This window comes from Schistocerca serialis, chromosome 1 (assembly GCF_023864345.2).
Source record: "Schistocerca serialis cubense isolate TAMUIC-IGC-003099 chromosome 1, iqSchSeri2.2, whole genome shotgun sequence".
NCBI classification, from domain to species: domain Eukaryota; kingdom Metazoa; phylum Arthropoda; class Insecta; order Orthoptera; family Acrididae; genus Schistocerca; species Schistocerca serialis.
In genome coordinates, this window is record NC_064638.1 from 819,584,684 (window position 1) to 819,601,964 (window position 17,281).

The 17,281-nt window shown below is 45.0% G+C and overlaps 1 protein-coding gene across 1 annotated transcript in view; it reads left to right on the forward strand.

The window, feature by feature from the left end:
- Window positions 1-17,281, forward strand: part of LOC126484360 (ubiquinone biosynthesis protein COQ4 homolog, mitochondrial) — a 110,894-nt gene that overhangs the window by 34,003 nt on the left and 59,610 nt on the right. Inside the window, exon 2 of the mRNA XM_050107833.1 lies at window positions 16,014-16,329. Within this exon, the coding sequence (XP_049963790.1) occupies window positions 16,014-16,329 (316 nt within the window). The remainder of the gene's footprint in view (window positions 1-16,013; window positions 16,330-17,281) is intronic.

Consider the following 17,281-nt stretch of genomic DNA (forward strand, 5'->3'; position numbering starts at 1 on the left):
TGGTCTGTAAATATATTATCAAAAAGTGTGCTTGTACATGAAGTTATTCTAGTAGGGAAGCTAATTACAGAAGCAAGATTATATGTGGACATCAGAGTTTCTAGGTCTGATCTGTCTCTGGAATTTGTTAAAAAGTTTACATTGAAGTCTGCAAGCACTATCACACTTCTTTTGTGTTTGAATAAGTATGTTAGGAGAACATCTAACTTCTTCTAAAAGAGACTAAAGTTCCCTGAAGATGCTCTGTACACTGTAACTACTGATATATGGGAGTTATTCAAAGACAATTCTATGACACACACTTCCAAATGTTGTTCTAAACAATAATTCTGCACTTCAATCGCTCTACACGTGACACTGTTTTTGACATGAATGGCAACACCACTTTACACTTTCTACAAAATGATGTTGCTAAGTAATAATTATTTATTGCAAGTTTTTCTATACTAGACTTAAGATGGTGCTCACTAAAGCACAGAACATGGGCATAGTCTGTACTTCATGGATCATGGATATTAATTATAATTCATTTACCTTACTGCAGAGGCCTCTAATGTTTTGGTGATAAATTGCCAGGTTTTGTTTAGCAGAAGCAGTTACATTGTTTTCTCTCAAAAAGAAGTTTAATTTGAATGTATTTTTCACTATCTATTTCTCCAATTTGGTCTGTTTCCACACACTGATAGATTGTGAAGAAGCACTTTTACCTTTTTTTTTCACCAGCCAGTTGTCCAATGTAATCTGCCTACACCCAGTCCTATAGTTATCTTGTGTAGTGGTACTCTCTTCGTTCAGATCTGATTGTCCTTGCATTTGTAGTTATATGACAAATTATAGTCGCTAAATGATTTTTCCCACAACAGTTGAGGTGAAGGCCATGAGTGGTGTAAAAGTTCTCTACCAAATTTGTGAGCTTCAATCCTATGAAAACTAAAGTGCTGCAGATTTCTGCATAATGTCTATTTGTAGCTATTACTATCTTATTTACACCCGAGGATTATATTAAGTCATGCCTGTGTGGAATATCAACTACAATTACGTTGGAATGTTTCAAGTGGTTTAGAGCTGTTCTTAACACATTAGCAGCATGCAGACCTTCGCTGTGAAGGGTTGGGGGGAAGCATTTGGCAGTTGTGGGAGAAAGGGAAGCTGCCTGAAGGTGCATGGGCACTGCTTTAGTGTGTGCGAGTTTCGCTCGTACTAGAATAAAAACAAAACACTAAACACAGAGTTTTCCTCCATTGGTTGATTTTAAACCATTTACATCTGCTTTTAACTTACAATTTCTGTTATACTACACAGATTATTTCATACTCTAAAGCTACTTTTATAACTTTTTCCATTGGTTGGTGAATAAAGATGTTTATTCACAATAAGCGATTTTGCTTTTGTTTCAAATGAATCCCCAGAATGTGCTATTATTGATTCTGGCAATTTGTTGTACCACATTAAGCCTTTGATCTATGGACTGTGGTCTGTTACTGTTAATTTTGTTCTTTGTATTAAATAACTGTGCATCTTTCTGGGGTTATAGTTAGGTGCATGCTGCATGTTAAAATAACAACAGCACGAAAGGTAGCAAATGATGAAATTTTACTTGTTGTGTGTAGCTGTTGATTTTGGGTTATACAGGACACAAAAGTTAGTATCATACAGGCTGGAGAATATATTGGCCATGGCCACAGTCAAATACCCTTCCTACAGAGGTAGATCATCGCAGAAAGAGCAGCATGCACTCTTCTGTACCTTTGTTCAAATATAAAATTATGGAGACTACAAAGATAGGAGCAATCAAAGGGCTTAACATGTCAGAAATTTAATGCTTGCTGTCCAATTAACGGATGCAGTCTATTCTCCTTGAAACCATCACACGTACTGTTGGCGTGCCTCTATCTGCTGCCACATCAAGGGAAGCCACAACAATAATTGCCATGCTGACAGCCTGTGATGCTTCAAACACCATCTCACTGTGTGTGTGGTACTTACCTTACTGCAAACAAGCCTATTCCTTGACTCAAGGTACATAACACATCTGCATGATTCTTCATGGCCGAGTGAACAGTATACGAGTCCTCCTAGGCACTTGTGACATGGGAATATTGATACCTGCTTAGTGTTGAGTATGAACCCATCAATTAAATGTTTATGATACAGTTGTTGGATACTGAACAATGCAATATAGTGGAACAATAAACTGTGGTCTCTGTTAACCACAGTTCTACTGTGGCTGAATTCACATATTTGCTGGTAAACATTCTTCCTTTTTACACAAGGTATAACATGACCATCTCATAGAAAGCAACATTCAGATTCATGATCCAGTGACATTAATGTGATGACTGCATATGTTTGACATCAACAAGCAATAAACACTCACAGATGGCAGGTGGCAGCACTAGCAGTGATGGGTATATCAAGTATGTCTGGGAGATGCAAATACAGTGCAGCCATTGTCATAATATGAAAATGGATGGATTTATCTGACATCCAAAAGGACATGATCATTAGCTTCCAGGTCAAGAGTGGAAGCTTTTCCGAAACAGCTAAGATAACATGATCATCACATAGAAAACAAGATTTGGATATGTGGTCCAGTGGCATTAATGTGACCATTGCATATGTTTGACATCAACATGCAATAATCACTTACATACGGCAGGTGGTAGCACTAGCAGTGGAGGGTGTATCAAGCGTTTCAGAGGGATTCAGGAACCAGTGCAGCAGTAGTCGTAATGCGAAAACAGGCTGATTTATCTGACATCCAAGAGGACATGATGATTAGCTTTCAGGCCGAGAGTGGAAGCTTTACTGAAATAGCCAAGCTTGTAAACTGTTCGCATGCCACTGTTGTTACTATATAGCATACATGGCAAAACTGATGCTGAGGCAACTGTGGTGAACCGTGGGTTACAGATGATGAGTCTACAACAGCTGCAGAGATGTGTAAATATGAATAGAAGTGCAACTGACTGCCCAAATTAACTAAGTTCTCCTCAATCACAGTTCAGCGAACACTGCTGCATACAGACCTCCACAGCAGGCACCTGGTTCATGCTCCCATGCTGACTGCTATTCATCAATGCCAAAGGCTGAAAATTTCATGCCATACTGCAACTGGATGTTCGCTGCGTGGTGACAGGTGGTCTTTTCAGATGAATCACATTTCATGCTCCACTGGATAGATGGCCATTTGTGTGTGTGGCATGAAGTGTCTGAAAGCAAACACTCTGCAACAATCATTGTCTGGGAAGTGCTTTTGAGGCATTCCCTGAGTGAGCTCTTCACTCTGGAAGGCACAGTGGATCAACACAAGTATGCAACTATCCTTGGGGACCATGTCCACCCATACATGCAGTTTGTTTTTCCTTGGCAAGGTGACACGCACCAATTGGACAATGCAACATGTCATGCAACTCGCAGTGTATGTGCCTGGTTCAAAGAGCACCAGGATGAGTTTACCTGACTCTCCAATTGCCAAACTCCACAGATTAAAACCCAATAGAGAGTCTGAGGTACCGCCTCAATTGGGCTGTTCATGCCATGGATCTGTAACCAAGAAACCTAGTGCAGCTGACCATAGCACTAAAGTTGGCGTGGCTCCACATCCCTGTTGGTATCTCTCTTCCTCTCCATGCTGTAAAAGGTGGTTGTTGGTCACATTAATGTGGCTCGATCATATATGATTCATGAATGAGGAACTCACTGCATAATTGTTTTTCATATACAGATTGTAAATGGCAGTATTTCTACCTAAAGTGTGCACTTGTGCTGAACTGATAATCAGTACATATCCATGCACATAGTACACTTCATTCAAATTTGATGTTTTTGTTGCATGTTGCCTTCTTGGTGTTGCAGTTTTAGTGGCCAGCAGAATCAGATTCTACAAAATTAAAAACAAACAGTAAAATGTTTCAATTTTTCAGATACATATCAATACTGTACCCCTTGGGATCCACTATTATGCAACACAGACAGCTGCTACATGCTGCGACCTCCCCTCGCCACTGGCAACACCACAGCTGAAGAGGCTGAATAAACAGTGCAATCACAACATAAGCACAACATGTTGGTTGTCAATCACATCTCCCACAGCCACCACAGTAACACATGGTGCTACCTTTGCTGCTAGAGGCATGCTACGTGAGGTGCTGCAATTAGTGCTGCCATCGTGGACTCCAATTCTTCTTCTGCAGTCGTGTGCCCACAGATCACCTTTGCAGTAGTCTTCAGCTGGGCAGCTATACAGGATGCCACCTGGCGGACCAGAGGCAGTTCACATCAAGAGTCGCTCTGGGTAAGCGCCAAGTGCTGTTGCCTGCCCCTCAATTGGCGCTCCCTTTGTCTCAGCGCAGCCCTTTTCTTGGAGCTGAATTTGAGTCCTCACTCCATGCCTTGTTTGAGTTCTTCAACTGGCCAATGATGCCTTTGCTCTGAACTGGATCTCAAGTCTTCATGCTGTGTCCCTGAGTCCTTCTCACGGGGTCCCGGGTTTGATTCCCAGCCGGGTCAGGGATTTTCTCCTCCCAGGAGACTGGGTGTTTGTGTTGTCCTCATCATCTTATCATCATTTTGGGAAGTGGTGAGCTTGGAAATAGAAAGATTGGGAAATTGTACGGATGCTGGCGACCCCACAAACCCAAATCATCATCATCATCATCATCTGAGTCCTCCAAGCTGTCCCCAACAAGCACCTCACCTGGGTTCCTGGGTTTACACAGCTGACGGTTGCTCCTGGACCATGCTGGCTGTGTCTGTAACCTGTGTGATTGAGCCATTTTTCTACATCAGCTACCCTATCTCTGACTGGCAACAAGCTTCTGTCTGTCACGTCTCTGCTGGATTGTCCTTAACCCTTATCGCTCTACCTGATGCGGCTACAGTGACACCGGCCTTGTCAGGATTCTCCCAGTGCTATGTCAGTGCCGATCAGTGGATTGGAACCAAGTAGTGTTGATTTCAAGTCCACCTGACTGTATTCCATTATTGGGAGTAAATAAAGCTCATTTATTCTTGCTACCTGGGACACATTAATTTGTGTGGCTATCCTGACTATAACACAAAACTTGGTGATGAGAAGTGGATTCTGTTCCATTAGTAACTGTTAGACTTTTTCACACTTTCCGTGCTGACCCAGTGTAGCTACCCATCTTGGTGCACTACTTAGGACAGTTCCAAATGATTTTTTTCTCTCTCACCACATACATGTGTCTCATTCCAGTATGAATCCACTGCCTCTGACTGTATTGGCACCGCTGCTGCCAGTACAGTGCATGCAATGGAACATCGAACTTCTACAGAAGCTAACCTGCATGCCACTTGCCACCACAAGCAAAGCCATTGCCAGCTGAGTATGTTAGCATCCTGCTGACATCCCACAGGAGCATCAACAGCAGGCCATGCCTGTTGGTTCCTCGCTGCTATCCCATTAGTCTGTTACTTCTGGTTGAGCCCATTGGTTCCCCACTGAACTCCCACTGTTCCCTCACTTCCAGCCATGCCCAGCAGCACCCTGTGAAAGTCCCACTGGAGTATTGACATTTGCCCAAGCCTGTCATTTCCCAGCTGATATCCCACTGGCCCAATGCTTATATGGTTGAGCCTGTCAGCTCCTTGCTGATGTCCTACTAGCCCATCACCTTCCGGCTAAGCCCATCCCAATGGCCTGTCACCAATGTCGCACCAGCCTGTCGCCTGCTGCCGGCTCCTTCGCAGCCACCCTTGTTGCTGCAAAGGAGTTGGGTCATGTGCCTGTGTAGGTGCTTGTATCTGTGCTGCCCCAATGCTGTTAGTGGGTGCAAATAAGTCACCAGCTGCCACTGCTGCCACTATGCTGCCCTCTATCAGCCCGTTGATGCAAACTGTCACATTTTCTCCATCATTTTCCTTTTCCATTTGTAAGTTATTGCCCCCTGCCATATTAGCCTTGCTTGAGCAGTCGCTCCCATGCCCTCTCCTCTTCCTCCAGCATATGAGGGAATGCTCATGGAAGTTCTGATGAAACCCTGGGCCACACCTGATCTTGTCTGCATCACTGCCTTCCAGCAGCTGATTTGCCTTCCTTGAGTATGACCCTGCCTGTCTGTGGTATTCAGTTCCCCAGCTGTGGTGGCCTTCCCCATTGGCTACATCAATGCCACATGGGATGTGTCATCAGCCCATCGACACTGTCACATCTCGGGTGATCGCCATTGATCGAACATCAATCTCTCATAGGCTGCCAATGCCTGCCGAAGTCCATGGTGCCTCTTCTGGGCAGCAGCTGCTTCACTTTCAAGTGCGTTTCACCACCTCTTTTCCAGGAGGAGAGGGGTATTGTATTCCCTTGTGTCCACTGCTATGCAACACAGATGTGTACTGTGGGCTGTTGCTTCTCCAGGCTGTTGACAATGCCACTATGGAAGACAGGATAAACAGTATGACTCCAACATAAGCACATCGTGTTTGTTATCAGCCACATCACCCGCAGCCACCATGGTAACACATGGCTCTAGCTTCACCACGAGAGTCACCGCAATTAACATCATCATCACAGGCACCAATTCGTCTTCCACAAATCATGTGCCAGCCAGTCAGTTGGTTAGGTGTTCTACAGATAATTTGAATGATTATTTTATAGAAATGGTTTGGAATGAGTTAGTTTACAGGATATGTATACATGATTACCATTAACATTAATGAACTCATTATAATGTACGGAAAGTTCTGGTAGAGAATTGCGAATTATTTAGGAATAAAGGGGATGACTCACCAAAAGGCAGAAGCACTGCATCATCGATAGGTACACAAACAAAAGGTACAAAGCTTTGCTACCTTTCGGAATGAAATTCCTTTTCCAAGCTTAAAAAACATGCACACAAGCAGGAACACACACACACACTCACATGCACAAGCCTATCTCCCTACATTATGCTCAGTTGAGTGAGCATATTGAACTCCTCTCAGAGTCACTGACAGCTATGACATGTCATTAGCAAAAATATGTATTGTGATGGCACAGTTAGAATGTTTAGCTCCTTGAAGAAGTACCTACATGATGTCCACAGGTGAATACCACAATTATTTATACTGCTCACTTTTGTGCAGTAAGTACTTTTTTTGGCAGTATTCTATCACCAGTCTGCTATAAAGAAGGCCGCCTTGCCAACCATGATCAGTTGCTCTGGGCCAAGCAGCAAGTGTTGTCACTGGTACCTCACTTGGAACTTCCTTCATCACAGTTCTTCGCTCAGAGTCACGTTCAAATCTTCTCTCCACTTCTGATCCAAGTTACACTGGCCATTGACATCATTGTTCCATGCCTCGTTCAAGTTCTCCATAGCAGCCACTCACGTCGTTGCTCCAAGCCACATCCTGAGTCTTCATTCCACATCTTGTTCGATTCCTCCATTCTTGGCCTGAAGTCATCTGTACTTGCAGGCCATCTGTATGCAAGTTGCCACCACTGCCAGATCCCACTGGTTGCATCTCCAGTCCATTTGATGGAGGTATCTCTCATCAGCAACCATGCTACCTCTGACTGGCTATAAGCTTCCACCTCACTGAGACCTTTTACCTGGAGTGTCCACTGTTATGGCTACACTGATGTTTCCTTTGGCAGGACTCTTCCATGTCAGTGATTGGGGGACAAGAACCTAGTAGGACTGAGACAACTGTGAATGGCTATTTGGTTGAATTCCATTACTGAGAATAAATAAAGTTCATTTATTATTGCTCCTTGGAACACAATAATTAGCATGGCCGGCTCATCCACAACACAAAAATGAATATTGATGGTATTGTAGAAAGGAGGCAAATTTTTCCTTTGCTGCACTGAATATAAACAAAATTAGCATAAGTTCTAACTGTATGCTTCATTAGCAGTTCTTTGTAAATTAAAAATAGACAAAGTATTTATATACAATACAGTATTACATAAATCAACTAAATTTACAAAGCTAAGTGTAAGTAATTATTGATTTCTGAACTATGGACCATTTAAGCCCTAAACTCAATTATTTCATGTGTAGCATTTATACAAAATAATTTTTGTAATTTTGTCAAGGACAGAGAACCTTCAACCACTTTACTGCTTCTGGTATGCTGTAATGACTGTAGAGTGAAAAGTAACTTTAATAGATCACATCCCCCCAACCCCATCTCCACCCACCTGGCAAAACAACGCACTTGCTCTGTCCATTTTACTGAAAGCACTATGTAACTTCATGTAACAAAACATGTGAGGATAAATGTTCAGCTCAATTACAATTTTGCACCTTACCTTTATTGCAGATATTTTCTGAAAGGAAAACATTTGTATTTTTTTAGCCTATCTTGTGGCTAAATGTATTAATTCACGATCAGTCATTTACATATATTTGCCATGACCTTGTTTTGATCATTTTAAATTTATGAAAGTTTTTTGTTTCAGACAAATATTTATTTTTTAAATCAAAGAAATGTGGTTTGGTTTTATTGTACAGCCCAAATTATACAAGTGATATTGGATAGGCGTCGACCCCATCGGCGCCACATAGCCCTCCCCCCCTCCCCCGCAGTACAGAGTACCCTTGAGAGGCCGGGGGGGGGGGGGGGGGGGAGGGGTGACTATGGCGTCGGCAGGGGTAGTCCACAGGAGCCGGGCCACGGTCAGCTCGACAGCGTCGTCGGGGAGCTGTGTCAGTAGATGTCATGAAGGAAGATTCGGCCACCGAACCTGGAAGTTGTTGAAGCGCGCCGGGCGTCGTACTGGGCGTGCTGGTCGTGTGGCGACAGGGAGGACGGCGGTTTGCGGGAGGAACAGAGCAACAACGACGATGTCTCTAGTAGGCGTGGCAAACACACGAAGCATGTCCAGGTCGACGTCGGGCAAGAGGGGAACACATTTCACCAGGTGGCAGGGAATGGCTAAGGTTGTGTCATGAGCACCGGATGAAGGGAAACACAAGATGACCAGTGTGTCATCGCGTAGTATTATAGAGATGTCATGGATTATGTCCGGGGGGGACAGCCACAAACGCCTCGAGCGAGGGCACGTTCAAGATGGGGGGGCGTGAGAAACCTCAACAGGGCGAGGCAGGCGACGGGGGAGAGGTCGAAGGGACCGGCGAAGGGCCTGGCAGCGAGGGCATGATCGTACGTAAGCTCGATGTGGGGAGCATGTATCACTCGACGGAGTGCGTGAGACCAGAGTAGAGGGCAAGGTCAGAGAAGAGCTCGACGATTGGAGCTGGAAGTCACTCGACCGAGTGAGAGTGGTCGGAGTGTCGTGCGCCATGACAGTGAGTGGTGTGGTCATGGCCTGAAGGGGCGTAGAAGCGGGCTCGACATGTCGGGCTTACGTCTGTTGAGAGAGACTGTAACAGCTGAATCTTTTATCTGGATATCATAGGTGTTGGCTGAGCGCCAGAGAACTTGGTATGGGCCGGTATAAGGAGGTTGGAGGGGAGCACGGACAGTGTCATCTCGGAGCATGACGTACTCGCAGTTGTCCAGAGATTTCAGGACGTGAACCTTAGGGCGGGAATGGCTGGCAGGCGGAGGGATGTGGAGGTTGATGAAGTGGCATCTGACGCGGTCCACGAAGGAAGGTAAGTCAGACTGAGGGAGAGAAGCAGAAGGGCTCACAAGTTCGCCAGGGAGAACAATGTTCTGGCCGTATACAAACTCGGCTGTTGTGGCTTTGAGGTTTTCCTTATAGATCCCACGAATGCCTAGTAGCACAAACAGGAAGGGCCTCCGTCCATAAAGAGTCGTGGCATCGAAGAGCTGCCTTGAAAGTGCGGTGACAGCGCTCAACTAGCCTGTTACTTTGCAGGTGATATGCTGTGGTATGGATGCGCCGGATGCTGCAAATGTTACAAATCTCATTGAACAGGGTCGACTCAAATTGTCAGCCCTGGTCAGTCGTGATGATAGCTGGACATCTGAAACGTGATACCCATGACTCGACGAAAGCTCGAGCAACAGTTTCTGCCGTGATATTGGGGAGGGGGGCAGCCTCAACCCAGCGAGTCGTTCGGTCAATAGACGAGAGAACATAACGAACGCCGTTAGAGGGGGGGGAGAGGGCCGACAATGTCAATATGAATATGCTGGAAATGCCCAGGAGGGATCGAAAAGGTGCCAAGGGGGGGAGTGAAGTGTGCTTGTGTACTTTGCAGCGTTGGCACGTGACACAGGAGCGTGCCCATTGCTGGCAGTCCTTGTTGACATTTCTCCACAAAAAGCGCTCCGCACGCACGAACACCGGGGTGGGCTAAATTATGCAGTACATTGAAGACAGCTCGATGGAGCATGGTTGGGATGAAGGGGCATAACATGCCCGTACTGTCGTCCCACCAGATCTCACCAGAAATGCCAGGGAAGGTGGTGCGGACGAAGTGTAGTGAAGAGGTAGTCTGAAATCAGGTTTTGTGTGTTCTCGTCGGTGGGTTGGAGGCTAGGCAGTTCAGAGAGGTTTAACAGCGAATGAACGGCATCGACTCGTGAAAGGAAATCAGCAACTATATTGTCAGCACCCTTTATGTGTCTGTGTCTGACATCGGTAGTGAACTGAGATATGAAGTGCATGTATCTGAAGAGGCGAGGAGGCGGGTCAGATGGCGGGTTTGTAATAGCCGCAGCCAGGGCTTTGTGGTCTATTAAAACATATAAAGGGCGTCCCTCAACATCAGTCTTAAAATGCTTGATCGCTTCATAGACCGCAAGCAACTCCCTGTCAAACGCAGAATATTTCCGTTGTGCATCGGTGAGCTTGCGCGAGAAGAACTGCAGAGGCAAAGTTTGGCCATCGACTGTCTTGCTAAGGAGAGTGCCAATGGCAGTATCGCTCGTGTCTGTCTTGATGAAAAGCTGCGCATTGGGATGAGGATGCGCGATGGTGCAGGCTTTGGCAAGAAGATTTTTGAGGGCAGTGAAAGAGGCAGTCATAGCAGGGGTCCATGGAACAGGCCGAGATCCAGAAGTCTTGGTGCCTGCCAAGGTGTCCGTCAGTGGAGCCTGAATCTCCGCAGCCCAAGGTAGATGTCGGTGATAATAATTAACCATCCCCAGAAAGCGCCGAAGCTCTTTGAATGACAAAGGTCTGGATAGGTTTAGTATTGTTTGTGCTTTCTCAGGGGGCGGTGAGATGCCATCGGCAGAGACACGAAAACTAAGAAGAGTGACAGCAGGTTGATGTAGCTGCAATTTGTCCTGGTTGGTCTCGATGCCTGCTGCCGCAAGAGTGTTCATAACAGTTTGCACATGTTGAATGTTGTCCTCGAGGAGCTGAACACTAGAATGTCATCAAGATACGCAAAGCAGAATTTTAGTTCGAATAGCACTTCATTGATGAAGCGTTGCCAGGTCTGGGCTGCGTTTTTCAGACCGAAGGCCATGAATCGAAACTGAAATAACCCGGGTTGGTGATTGCTGTCTTCTCGATGTCTTCAGGTGCCATGGGGATCTGGTAGTAGGCCCGTTTGCAATCAAGACAGAGAATGTGGTCGCACCTGCAAGGGAACTGGTAAAGTCGGCAATAGAGGGTTCAATGACGCCGGAGCTTAGTAGTTCAGAAATCTGTTTTTTTAAGGTCGGAGAGGCACTGGGGACAAAGTCGATGTGGTTTACTGGAGATCGGGGGGCCTGGCGTGAGGCAAAGCTTGTGAAGCGTGCCGTTGGTGATGACGGAAATGTTGCCAATGGCACGGGAGGCAGTTTGTTTACAATGTGTGGCGGGCGGGGCAGGCGAGGTGTGGTCGTGGTGTTCGGAGCCACTCGGTGGATCCGACGGGAGCCGAAGTGGCGAAGTGTCCCAGGAGTCAACGTGACAAGATGGCCGCCGGCCTGAAGCAGTGGCACTGTGGTCCGGTGAGCTCGGTAGAGCTCGTGAAGCGTTAGTGAGTCCATTGTCCGAGGGTGCGGCCTGTGGCACCACGGTTGCGGGCGAAACACTTGGTGCGGGTGCACTGTTTGTGTTGTCAGTGGCGGCATGCAGGAGCCAAAGTTGCATTGTTTGAGGTACTGTCCACGAGGGACGGGGTAGGAGCTGTCAGTTCAGGAACACGTGACACTCGTCGCGCATGCACACTTGTGTCCGGCCGAGTGTCAAATGCTGCCGTGTTAGGAGGGTGTGGCCCTGCGGAACTGTCAGTACATGTTTTGGCAGTCTTGATAGTACAGTTGCGAGGGGTAGCGGGAGGTAAACACATGGAAGCTCAATTGCTGGGATTGCAAGCAGATTCGGCACACTTACTGACCTTGCTTTGTCCTTGCTGTAGTGTCTGTAATTCCTTTGTTGCATCGGAGAGCTGGAGCTGTGTTTTGTGGAGCTGGAGGGAGAGCTGGCCCGGGGGACCGATGTGTCACAGTGTAGGTTGCTCGACAGAGCACAGGGGAAGTGAGTCTTGGACGGATGGTGAAACACAGTGTTTTGCACTAGGTTCGGTGAAAGTTTGTGGTGTCACAAGAAGTCAATGCCTGGTATAGGTTCGTCAATTTCGCACACTAAAAAAGTCCACTCAAGTTTGCAGTTTGTGGAGAGTGAGACAATGTGTGAGGTTGAACCCGAGCATTGTAGTTTAGTTGAATTCACGGCTTGCAGTGAAGTATGATAAGGGCGGATGTTCGATGACGCTAAGGACGTGGGCACCTGTGTCCACTAGAAAAGGTATCCCAACGAAATGTCTTTAATGTAAAGTTGTCCACAATTATCCGTTCGTTCCCGGACAGAATGGAGCACTGGGGGGGATGCCTGTCATGTTGTGCACAGGAGGCAGCACCCGAACCTACCTGCGATTGGCATTTGGGAAGTAGCAGGGTGGTCTGCAGTTCCGTGCCGCCTCACCAAACTGTGTGTGGAAGTAACAGTAAGGGTAGTGCGGTTGCATTTCCTGTGGAAAGTTCGTTGCCAGTGGCAGTGGCTGAGGTTCGGTGGCCACAGCAGGTTTTGTTGCAGGAGGGGGCATGACCGCGGGAAGAACCGGTGATGTCTCAGTTGCTTGTTTACTGCTTCCCAGGGCGAGCGGAACAGTCGGCACAGTACGGTCCCGGCCGCGTCCAGCTGCAGGGCGATGAACCTGAACCTGAGACTTGTCAGGTAGGCAGTGGCTGGCGAAATAGAGCAGTGATGCATCATGTAGCTTGTCAGCAATTGTCATTCTTTGCTCGACAGGTTCAGGAGGCCTTTGAGCCAGAGCAAAGCGGATGTGAGGAGATAGTTTATCTGACCAGATGGCGAGGAGAGCTGTGTCAGAGAATAGATCAGAACTAACAAGGGCACATAGCCGTCTCAAGAGCTGGGAAGGTTTGTCGTTGCCTAGTTGCTCAACGTGGAGCACTTGCCGTATTGCTGCCTCAGTTGAGTGTGCAAGCCGACGTAGTACTGTCTCTTTGGCTAGAGTGTACCGGGTAGATGAGTCCCAGGAGTCGACCAGGTCTGCAATCAAGTCCTCCTGGTCGTGCAGGTGGGTGATGAGGCACAGAAACCTGGTTGACTCATCGAGTTTGTAATGGTTGAACACTTTGTCCACAATTTAGAATGTTTGGAAGAACAGGTTGAGTTGAGTTAGTCGGGGCACTGCCACAATCAAGCTGTTGTTGCTGTAGTATTCCAGGAGAGAGTGCCTCCAGGGGATGTGGCAACGATGGCTGTTTGGGTGGCAGCGTGAAGATGACATGTTGTGGTTGAGTGCGATCCGTCGCGACGTGGAAGGCCGACGCGGGTGAGACACCGTAATGTGTCGATTGCGGTTTCGGAAGCTCAACATGTTGTGGGTGTGTCCGGATTGACGTTTGATAGCCGGAGTCATGCACACTTCTAACCTCACTTACTGCTGCAGGCTCAAAAACTTCCGGTGAAATAGGCATAATCGTCGAGTGAGAGGCATCGTGTTGCAGTCCTGGCGGGTGTACATCGTCCGCAACACAATGCATGTCGATCACAAAATCCAGCATTAGGTGTTAAGTCATTGTTCAAATGCTGTGTCGATGTAATACACGCAAAAATAACCGACACGGAGGTCGCGGACACAGTAAAACGATGAAAACGGAAGACGTTACAACTTGGGGTCATCAGTGAGGGAGAGATTTGGGTCGGTTACACCAAACAACACTCCCATTTTACAGTAGTTCATTTATTCACCTCTTTACACAAGCAAGGCTTACACAGAACTAACATGGAAGTTTCACCCAAAGATAAACTTAGTTTAGTTCAAAGACGATACTCAGATCGATGCTGGTGTCAACCTCATCGGTGCCACAGGTCAAAATAAGGATTAGTAACTTTTAGTTTCAGTAAAACAGAAGTAAAAGTAATTAGGTACACATTTTTATAATCTACATTTCTCAGTAACTGTTTGTGGATGGATTGAAATAATTAGGCAAATTAAAATTAGGCACCTACCTTTACAATCTAAATTTGTCAGTAATTGTTTAAGTAAAATTTATTTTTACAAAGTCATAAATTCTTTTACAGAATAGAAATGCCTTTAGTTAATTTTAAACATTGAATATGTAGCAATTTTTATTTCTTGTGGTGTCTTATAATGTAATGTAATAACACCAATGTTAATTACGCTCTTCTGATAGGATGATGATCTGTGATATGTTTCGTGTATATTTGATAGCTGTCTGGCACAGTAGTTGGGTACATTCTTGTTTTGCAGTAATTTGCCTCTTTTCAAGGGGTAGTCATAACTGAATAAGCATAACCATTAAGAACAACAAGCTCAGTATTCCATTTTTTAAGGCCACAGTTTATTCTTAGAGCTCTTTTTTGAATTCTCAGTGAACAGAACTGTGCATATTATGCAAGCAGTATTGTTGTTTTTGTTGTTATAGAATTCAATATTCTTAGACCATAGCACACAGATGAGAGTTTCTTTGACAAATTATTTCCATGTGTGTCTCGTTTTGAATCCTGCTGAACCTACAGACTCAAAAATTTTGTCACACTTACATTTTCTAGAGGGTCATTTTTTAATCTTGCTCGAACAGACATTTGGCTACATGGTGGAAATAAATGAAAGTTGTAACACATAATGTTGTCAGAATCTACACATTGTTTTTGATGAACCATTCTGAAAGTCTTCATGTAGGAACTTCTGCTGTTGACTGCAAGGTTACTGGGGACGATCCAGAGAGCAATATACTTGTACCACTGGCAAATAGGACACTTTTTGGGGGACTCATGTATTCTACAAGGTCATCCACATGAATCAAGAGGAGTAACAGTCCTATGATTGAGCCCCAAGGCTTTATTAGTAATTCACTGGAAAGAAAAGAATTGGTACTTGTTTTATTCAGAGTGTTGAACTGACACTGAAGTGATGTGTTCTGACTGTAGCTGTCTTACTAATTTTTTTAGCAGAATTTTGTAATCCAGCACATCGAAGACTTTTGAAAGGTCTGGGAAAATATCTGCAGCTATTTTATGTTGACTGAGAGATTTTAAAGTATAGCCTAAGAATTCAAAAATTTCTGTTTGTGTAGATTTAGACTTTTCAAGCCATGTTGTTGGATGGCATGAGGTGAGCATTTATTTATAAAATTTATGAGCCTGTTATAAAACAGGTTTATTCTAGAATTTTTACAAAGGAATTCACCTGTGATATAGGTCAGTAGTCCGATATTATATCAAAGCGGTCAGGCAAAAATATGCGAGAGAGAAAGAGAGAGAGAGAGAGAGAGGATGATTAATTGGTTTGACATCTGATGCCTTATTTATTTTATCTGACTACATCCCCATTGGTTTGCTATCCTGGGTGAATTTCCTGTTGTCTTGTAACACCCATTCCCCTCAAACACTTACATACAACTTTGTACCAAATTTGAGTACTCTGACACCTTTGTGTGTGTTTGATAATCTGCTTCCAGCTATTAAGTAGAATTTTTCTGTATTGCTTTCATTTACAAATAGAAACAATACTATTTACCAAGTGTTATTGTTTCATCACTTCAGCTGTTAAGTTGAATGTCTTGGAGTTTACTTGAGTTTAATGTTGCTTCCACCTGTTGTTTTCTTTATGGGTGTGTTTGACTTTTTCCAACAGGATCAGACTCTTCCATCAGCCACAGATGTCTGCATAATTCGTTTAATGCATTTCAACAAAGTACAGGAAGACTTGAGGCAGATGCTCTAATAAACATAAGCCATCAACAGAACTTTGAAGCTGACTATGCCTCTTCACACATTCCCACTTCAACTTTTCAAAAAATAGCACTGTTCTTTGGTTCATCTGCTGTTGCCCTCATGGATCCTTCAAGGGGTGACGTGATTGCTACTTTGGGTGAAACAGGAGGGGAGGGACCAATTAAGTATATGCAACAGAAGATGCTACAGAGTGGTGAAGGAAAACAAATCTTAATGTAAGTGGTAACACACAATGTCTTATCATTAGTTTCATGTGTTCTTTATATCTAGAGAGAAGAGAAAGAGTACAGTGGAGAAGCAGAAAAAAGAAATGTGTCAGAATGATGACTTAAGAAAACATACCAAAAGACAAGAAGCAAAAATGAAAATAATTGGATATGAAAATTTCTTAAAAGGTGTTAATATTTTACTTGTTACTTACACTACTGTTTGGAAAAAGTAAAATACCAAGACAGATAAATGTGATCACAATGAAACTCATTCCAGTGATTAGGGACACGACACCACACAAATGATTAGCATTACAGAACTGCACATGCACTGTGACTGTGGAAATTCAGAACCACATGCTGCAATCAGGCCTACTAGATATTGTGTTATGGAATCAAAGAGTACCTGAATATGCTGCTGGGGAATAATCTGCCATGCAGCTTGTAGGCACATGCACAAAGCATCAACTGTGCCTCCAGGAGGACCTGAAAGAACAAGTTGCCAACCGGCCGTATCCCAGATGTGTTGGATGGGTGACTTGCCAGGCAAACAGGCAGGCCCAGGGGAGCAGTGTTACCTGTTGTTCTTTGAAGAAGGCTTGCACATTTCTTGCTGTATGTGGCCGGATGTTGTCCTGCTCAAATATGGCATGTTGAATGGCCTGCAAGAGGGGCAATACCTAAGGCTGTAAAACTTTCCTGATGCAGTGGTAGCTGTTCAGATCACCCTCAAAACACAGGAGACAAGATCACGTGCTATAGGCAATGGCACTCCAAACCATCACACGTCATTTGTCTGTTATATCACTCAACGATACAGTTTTCCCAATTGCGTTCACCATGGTGGCATTGAATGCGTATGTCGCCAACAGTACAGGATAAATTGAAGAGGAACTCATCTGAAAACATTTCATTTTGCCACTCAGCAAACCAGTGCTCACGTACACATGCCCATTAA